Raw genomic sequence first — 9107 nt, 5'->3', positions numbered from 1 at the left:
ACGACGATCATTTGAACTCTCACCCGCAATGTTCTTTACCATCCACTTGATGAAGGTTCGAGTGAGATTCTTTCCATGCAATTCGAAACAAACATGATATTTCTGGTGGACCTCCGGTGCAACCCAATATCCGATTTTGCTCCCCAAGGTTTACACAACTACGTGTCTAAACTCGTGCACTCGAGGCCAACACGTTGGAGCTCACAAACAATGCCCATAATTATTGAAGATCAAAGGAGAATTTAAAACATATATTTTGCCTTAAAAATACTAGTACACAACATAATTTAAAGTTTAGGTTCATAAGAATTTAAAATTAAGTATGTATGTTTTGATTTGATAATGTACCAGTAAAATAATCGTGTTTTATACGGGGCTGCTTATTTTTATTTAAGGTGGAAATATTATTAAGGTAGAAAATATTGAATAGAGTTTGTAGATATTTGTTATTGGAAACTGAAATTAGTCGAGGTCGGTTGAGTTTACTCAATTGTGATCCGATTTACTTCAAACGATTGACGTTTAAGGAGAAACTTTGTTCCTCATCAATTGTGGGTTCTTTAACTTCTTTAGTAGAGCATTATGTACAGTTGTTTATTGGTTTAAGCTACACTAAGATATGCATAAATAAACTCATTTAGGTTTTCTAGTGGTGGTGGCTCCAGACCTTGAAGTGTGCTCCTCTTAAAGTATCAAGTTCGATTTTTTCCAATTCTAATTTTAGTGGGCTAGTTTGCCTTCTTAAAAAAATTCATAAATAAAAGCAGAAAGATAAATAGATAAAAAAATTGGTAAAATAAACTTGTTTTATTGATTAGATGTGTTAAAAATACAATGTAAGAACACAATATTTATAGAGTAATTATTTCATACTATCCAAACGACGTGCCCTACAATGCATAAACCTCCATTCGACTAATTTTGCGGGGTGTTGCATCATAACTCCCTTGTTAGTGATTTCCTCTCCTCAGCATGATCTGTTGACAATGTCTTTGGGGCATCTAATAGGGATCATGTCTTCCCTCATTCCTTAAAAGAGTTTATTGGTCCTGAGAGTATAGATAGTGGGTTTGTCGCGTTTATCCGGTCTCACAATGTTTTGATCCAGTTCTGATCCTTTGTCGACCCACATTGTGAGTCTGTGGTCTTGAGAAAGAATCAGCCCGATCGCTTAGCTACTATTCCATCACCTATCCTTAACTCAACTGACCATTTGGAAATGAGATGTTGTGACAGAATTAATGGTGTGTGAACAATGTCATCATTGAGTGGTAAAGCAGTAAATTGAACCTTCTTACATAATCTTATTTCATCCTACCATTTCTCATCATTAATTTGCTTTCATCTTGCTGATTAATCTTCCCAATAGACATCTTACTTGCCTCGAAAGATGATGAACTTTCTACTTATATCTCATTGCATGTATAAACTAGTTAACCTTCCCAAGCGTATTCTATTGCCTCTTCTTTATCAAACATGATTCTAAACTCTAGAGCCACTGCAAAAAACCTCGTACGGCTAAGATCTTCCTACCAATAAATTTTTCTCTCCCTTGCTTGCTTTGTTGTAAGGTAGATGCAAAACATTATGTCTTGGCTTCTGTTGAGATGGGTTGTTGTTTACAGTAGGTTTCTCTTGTTTTTATAAGTTTTTATGATCATTTTATCCATTATAGGCCAAGAAAAATATCTTAAAGTGGAATACAGAGCACCTCTGGCAATGATAGCAGATCCGAGTTCGGAAAAACTATGCCTAGGAAACACACTCGCATATGACTTACTGATTTTCGAACCTTGCCCAGGAAATATTCTGGAGGATGTAGAGGAAGAAGCAACTTGTTGAGCTACTTAAGAAATTTGAGTTTTCCAACATTTTGTTCTGGGCAGAAATAGAGTTCACTTTTGATGTCAATTTTATGCGAGTGTCATTCAAAAATCCAGTTTGGTTTTTAAATTCTTAATTTTGCTTTGTTTGACTCATCACAAAATTTTGCAACAAAATTTTCAAATTGGATTTTTGAGCAGTTCTTTGATTAATTTTTAAACCAGGTGGTGTTTTTTCTATTGCTTGCACAAAGGGATTGGCTGGAGGATTTTTATGCGAAAAATTTGGATGATTCCTCCATCCACAATTATAAGTGTTTGAAAAAGGATCCCCTTTTAAGCATAGTTAACTTGCTCATAACCATTAGCAAATACCCCTAGTTGGCATCAACACCAATATTGCCTACAACTCCACAAATTTAATTGTACAATAGGAATAGAAGGAGGTGAGATGACAATATCATTTAGTTTTTCAATTTTTTGGAACAATACGTCCACCTTAGTAGCTAAATGATCAAAAGCAGAAACTTCGTACATACCTGGCTCTTTCTTTGATTGAGGTGGAGTAGTGATGACTCGCTCACTTGTCCATTGGCAGTGATTCTGAGCCATGTTTTCAATCAAAGCTTCTTAAATATTCTTATTCATTAGAGCTCCACCTACAACTGTATCCATAGTCATTTTTGTGGTATATAATAGACAATTAAATAAAGTGTGGATGATTAAACATTTCCCTAGTCCATGTTGGGGGAAAAGCCTTAGCATTTCCTTGAAATGCTACCATGCATCATAAAGAGATTCCCTCTCATTTTGAGTGAATCGTGTGATTTGATTCTTCAGTTGATCATGTTTTCTTGGGGGAAAGAATCGAGCAAGGAATGCTTGACTTAGTTGATCCCAAGTTGTGACATAATCATTACCAAGCTCTAGCTCCATCCCTTAATGAAAAAGGAATGATTTTTAGCTTTATGGCCTCAGAGGCACTCCATCCAATTTTAAAGTGCCACAATATTGTAGAAAAATTGAGAGATGAAGATTTGGATCATTAACGACTGATCTAGAAAATTGATTTTGTTGGACTATAGAAAGTAAAGATGGTTCGAGTTCAAAATTATTAGCTTCAATGGTTGGATGCACAATAACATTATGGATCTCTGCCGTAAAAGGTGTAGGACTTGCAGCCATTTGGTTATTGTGCAACTATCTTCTTCTTATATGAAAGAATCTTTCAATCTTAGGAATTGGTTCAACAATTTCTCCGAGACTTCAGACTCTTCGCATTAAAAGAGAATAAAAAATTAACAAATAAAAAAAAATCAATATCACCGGTATAAAAAAATCGATCAATATCACTAACTCTCCGACAACGACATCAAAAACTTGATAGACCTGCAAGTGCACGGTTCTATCGAGTAGTAAAAAGTATCGATCCCAAAGGGAGTTTAAGTGATTACCAATCTAATTTTTAGTTTTGATTAGCTGAAAGGGAATAATTTGGTTAAGAGGAATGTTTTGATTGATTAAAATTCAGAAATTATAAAGTCTCTTAGGATTGTGGTTTTAATCATAATGATAGACCATTGACATTCCTGACATATATCTCTATTTTATACTAAAATTGTTCCTAAGGACAAGGTGTTCATTTGGTATTTCACGTTTCCTCTCAGAATACAGAATACATGAATGTATCTCTATACAATGATCAAGCCTATTCTCATGGCTGATCATCATTGAGACCCTTTGAGTGCAACCTTATGGTCCTAAGACTCTCAAAACTATTATCATAGTTTGATTATCTTGTACAACCTCATTTGTTCCAATATAAAACTTCATCTCTCATCAAGCCTATTCTCATGGTTGATCATCATTGAGAGCCTTTGAGTGCAATCTTATGGTCCCAAGACTCTCAAAACTATTATCATATTTTGATTATCTTGTATAACCTCATTTGTTCCAATATAAAACTTCATCTCTCGAAACTTCGTTTGATATTCGAAATATGATTGAATAACAATGAGATTAGATTAGAATATGATTTCAGTTAAAATAGAGTTTAGACTTGGGATTGATTAGGATCCCATCCTTAGATTATTCCAACAATCCCAAGACTAGAAAAGTCTACTCACACATGATAAGGGATTGTAAAATAAAGACATGAAATTAAATAACTAAAATAAATGACGGGGTGAAAACAAAGCAATAAAGAACTAAAATATAAATTGTTGGAAATGTAAAGAAGAGAAAATAAAAGACAAAAAAATAAAGAAATGCAAGTAAAGACCAAAAGCTTAAGAAAATTGATTCAATTTTGGAGTAAGTTTACAAGTATGAAATTTTCTCGTTTGCCTAAAAAATAAGGTCTATTTTAGTCTAGAATCATAGATAAGACATTAACTCCGAGATGCAAGCCATAAACTAGAGAACTTCAACGGTTTGTAACAACCATTTTGGTTCAGCACAGGACGCACGGGTCGTGTGCCTCACGCACAGGTCATGCTTAAGTTTCTGGTTATGCCTAGAAAGACCTCTCAAATGCGCACGGGTCATGTGCCAGCCACTACACCAACATTAATTCATTTGGTTTTTCTCCTCTATCCTTGCACTTTTAAATTAACATTTTGTAGTAAAATAGCTACAAAATAAAACTAAAATTTCATAAATTTTATTTATTTAAAATGCTTAAAACACACAAAATCAGGACTTATCACATTTCCTTGGCATTGTTGGAACCATTAAACACTAAGTTTGAAGTAAAAATCCTAAGATTATGCGTTTGTAGAACCGCTATCAAAACTTGAGAATTAACCTTGTGATTGAAATGCAAAGTACCACGGAATCTATTTTGTGAAATTCCAAGAGGCGAGTCTCTATTTTGTGAAAATAGCATAAATGGTTAAGGCATGCATATCAGCATGTTACTTTCAAAGTTGTCAAAATTGGGATTTTGCTTCACGTTGAAAGAGACGAGCAAAATCAACAATCGTAAAATCGCAACCAAAATCGAAGGATTTTACTCAACTACTTTTGTCGAATCGATATAAGAAATCGTAAAATCGCAATCAAAATCGATGGATTTTAGCAACAAAAAAAAGTACTAAATGTATGTTATAAATGGTATATAGTCATAAATGACTTAATTTATAAGAAATCGTAAAATCGCAATAAAAAACGATGGATTTTGCCTATTTTGAAATTCTACTATGGATTTGAGTCGTTGAAGGTGAAAAAAGTCACAAAATTCTACATTTTAGGATTTAAGTCGGGATTTTGACAGCAATAGTTACTTTGCATTAATTGAAGCAAATGAAGAATGCTCACCATGATTATTTTTGTATTTTTTTTCTTCCTAAAAATGGGTGTAACATTTTTCTATTTACGTAGCGTAGAAGATAACATATCACCTTTGGACAAAGGAAGCTTAATAATGTAACTCAAATGAGATACTATAAGTTGTAACTCTTGCATTTTTTAAGAAAGCTCATGATTATGAGTATTAGGACATAGTAAGAATAAAGCAGGTGATTTGTCGATATTTTTCACCCAAAATAGCCACAACTTTAGAATTAGCAACATTAAGATTAACGGAGGAATTCTTCAAAAAAGATTAACTGAGGAAGCTTTGATAGCATTACCTAGATTAGATTATGTATTATGCATAGAATCATCATCTTGAATGTTTTAGGAAACATATGCATAATGTGGTTTCTCAAAATTATGCACAACTTGGTCATTGACATGTAAGTCATCATGTGTCATAGTAGCAATGTCAGACATAATAGTAACAACTTTTTTTTTCCTAAGTGAGGAGAATGAACATGCATCAAGGGGAAGCGACGACATCCCAACTAGGTTGGCACCCTGCAGAACCCCCATCCTATGCCGTCAATCTTAGAGAAAAATTTTATTAAAAAAAGGGAAAAAACGAGTACAAAAGGGGAGACTAGGTAAAAACCCTCAAAACAAAGCAAAAACAGACAGATAGAGGTTTGTTGAATATATGTTGGAGGAAGTAGCTTCCTTGCTGCCTCTCTGTTGGCCTACACTACCAAAAATTTCTGGATCCGTCCCTCACTAAAAGTATCTATCTCCTTTATATAGAGGTCTAGATGATGATACAACAACAACTAAATCAAAAATAAATATCAGGTTGATACATACACAAGTACTCTGTCTTTTTTACCACACTTAACCCTTTTGGTGGTTTGTTTTTTTCTCTACGAAATTTTCCTTTTCTTTCCTTTTTTCTTCTTCTTTTTTATTCTTTTTTAAATTTTATAGAAATGCAATGAATTAACACATTAGCCTAGCAAATAAAAGACCATTACAATCATTCTTCAAAAAAATGTCCAGTAAAGAGGTAACAGAATTAAAAGAAACAACAAAAAAAGGACTATATTATGACCCTCATTAGCTAAGAAATCCGCACAATGATTTGCCTCGCGAAAACAATAAGAGACATAGGCCTTCTAATGTGATAATCGAAGAAGATTAAGAACTTTTTAAAGGAGATGTTTAATGTATGAAATAGATGTCGATCTTCTAATGATAGTTGCTGTCATCACCAAAGAATCAGTATCAAATATGACCTGACTACAAGCTAACCTGACGCCATGAAGAAGTGTCCACATTTAATCGATTATTTTCTAGACCAACAAAATCCACGTCCATTCTCACTGAAAAATCATCAAATGCCAAACTTGTTTTGCTTTCCCTTATTGTTCATAAATGCTTTTGCGTTTCAGCCCTTGATGTGGTTTTGTTGCACTTAAATTTCACTGTTCTCATCTTTCGCATACAATTTTATACATGAACACAAAAATATCCTTAAGCTAATTATTGGTTACTTTACTTATAGATGGACAAATGACATCAAGTTGATAAACATTTTTTTAAGCAAAAATAATTGAGTTTTTTTCTTCACAAAATTAAAGCAAGAATTAAAATATATTAAGATTAGAAGGGATGCTCTAATCCAGATAATAAGAAAAACCCAACATATGAGAAAAAGATCAAAAGAATCATATGATTAAATGTACTAGTATATTGTTATAGGCATAAATGAAAATCAATTGGAAGGAAATGAAATAAAAAAACCCTAAGCCCATAAGGCTAAAAGAGACATGCAACCAGCTCCAAGTACAAGAGATAGAATGCATCCTAATAGGAGTCTTTTACTGTTTTGCATCTTTGAGTTAAAAAAATCAGCAGCAAGAAGATCAACAAGTGCCATATAAATTAAGATTCCGGCTGAAGCTGCATTGAAGATTCCTTCAACAATAAGAGCCTTAGGACTGTTCTCATCATAAACACTGCTAATCCCTAGACCAATTCCAATCCCTACCGGAGTAGTCAAAGAAAAGAACAAGACCATGATTGCAATAGATACATTCTTGAAATTTGCCTGCAAATGATTGCACTTCCAATAAGTCAGTAAACAATTTAGGTTGATCTTTTCTTGTATTAGGGCACAAAAGATTTTTAAAATATAGAAAACACATAACTTGTGGGAATCAGTTTTGTTTGCCATTTCAAATTTATATTATTTCAAGAATCAAAATCATTTTTATAGTATATTCTTAAGATGGTGATTCCATGATATCCATAGTTCAAATTATAAAACTTTAGATATCATGCAAAAAATGATGATATGTGTGAAACCTTAAATTATTTTTTAAGAGTTAAGAAATGCATACTAAAAAGTGATTTTTGGCAAAAAAATAAACAAAAAGTGTAAGAGAATAAAACAGTCAGAGTTCCAAAACATAATATGATTTAATAAATTCCAAAACTAAACATACTAAAATGTGATTTAATAAGGGAGTTTGGCATCTTTCGATCCAGCTAATGCATTGGTCATAAATATATATAGTTCAAGAGTAAATAAGATGTCTTGTGAAAAATTAACAAATATGTCAAATAAATTAAGTACTAAGTATCTTATCTTTATATTTTGGCCGAAAACAAAAAGAAACTTAGCTTTATAGGTTAAAGTGTGATGAAAAGTACACATTACGTATATGTGAACCATGATAAAGAAAACCAAAGTATGAAAAATACCAACTAACTATAGAAAATACATGAGTGTTAATTATAGAAAAGAAAATAAAAACGGTCTCCTGTAAGAATACCTGGGTTATACAACATCCAAGTCCCATGCCTTCAAAAAGTTGATGAAAAGTCAATGCAGCTACGAGTGGCTTTATGGTCTTAGCATTCTCTGAAGCACCGAGAGAAATTCCTATTATAACCGAGTGAACAACAATACCCAACTCTAGCACCTATAATGAAATCAAAATTCAAAACAATCAATCGTTGCAAACCTAAAACCATGGTACATAGTAATTAAATTTTTATATATATGATTCTTTTACCTGTGATATAACTCTATGGCGAAGAAGTTCTGATGACACATCTGTAGAGGCATGACCATGTGCATGACCGTGTGATGCATGTGTATGAACATGCACTTGTCCATCATGCTCTACATCATTCTCTTGCACTGATGCACTTTTTGAATTACGTTTTTGAAAATAAGAAGTGGCATAAATATCCATCAAAAGAGTCCCCATAGCAGAGCACATAGCCACGAATTCGGCTAATGGAAAATCACCCCAAGGATGATCCTTTAAACAAGGTGAATTAAGACTCTCAGAAGCATCCGGGAGCACATGAACGAAACCGGTGGCCAAAATCACGCCAGCAGCAAAAGCTTTAATAACAAAAAATATATTTTTTTCGGGGCTTAATGCAGGTATCACTTTGCCGAGAAAAGGGATACAAACACCGATTGCACTTGCAACTAGTATTGATGCGAAAGCTGCTATCTTGTAAACAAGGGCTTTTGCTTTGTTCCTATCTTCATCTTTTCCATCACATGTACCTTCTGCGGCTGTTAGTGTTGGGATTATGAGGAATATCATGATAAAAAAAACAAAGACTTTCATATTTTTCTTGAACCCCATGTCAATGGTAATGATTCCGAGAATATGGAAGAGAGATCAGCTGAGGTTTTTTGTTAAGGTAAAGTGAATGGCCTCGGCTGAGGTTTTTTTTTTTTTTTTTATGAAGTGGATTATGAGATCAAATATAGGGTTAGGTTTAGGTTATATAAAAAAAAAAAAAGGTTAGGATTAGGTTAAGGTTACCCGTGGTTATTAGAAAACTAATTGAATATTTAATATTTAATACGTGATATCTATAGGATTTTGGGTTGTTTTTTCTTTATTTTTTATTTCAATTATATCGTTAAACAAATTTTCCTATAATGTTATATTGTTGTTATTA

General features: G+C 33.2%; 1 protein-coding gene and 1 non-coding gene across 2 annotated transcripts; one reads left to right on the top strand and one right to left on the bottom strand.

Moving 5' to 3' along the window:
* Positions 1-2559: 2559 nt before the first annotated feature.
* LOC146905365 (small nucleolar RNA R71) lies at positions 2560-2666 on the top strand. The gene has a single exon (XR_015020903.1). It is a non-coding gene; the product is annotated as a small nucleolar RNA R71 (small nucleolar RNA).
* A 4110-nt stretch (positions 2667-6776) lies between these two features.
* Positions 6777-8872, bottom strand: LOC146905364 (zinc transporter 1-like). Its single transcript, XM_085723942.1, has 3 exons — positions 8195-8872; positions 7952-8101; positions 6777-7224 (listed from the first exon to the last, which is right to left on the bottom strand). Exons 1-3 carry the CDS (start codon positions 8783-8785, stop codon positions 6919-6921), a joined length of 1047 nt encoding a protein of 348 aa, XP_085580068.1. The 5' UTR covers positions 8786-8872; the 3' UTR covers positions 6777-6918.
* Positions 8873-9107: the final 235 nt, after the last annotated feature.

This window comes from Medicago sativa, chromosome 7 (assembly GCF_051527215.1).
Source record: "Medicago sativa cultivar Bolivia chromosome 7, Bolivia_mono, whole genome shotgun sequence".
Classification (NCBI taxonomy): domain Eukaryota; kingdom Viridiplantae; phylum Streptophyta; class Magnoliopsida; order Fabales; family Fabaceae; genus Medicago; species Medicago sativa.
This window is presented reverse-complemented; position numbering and strand designations above follow the sequence as displayed.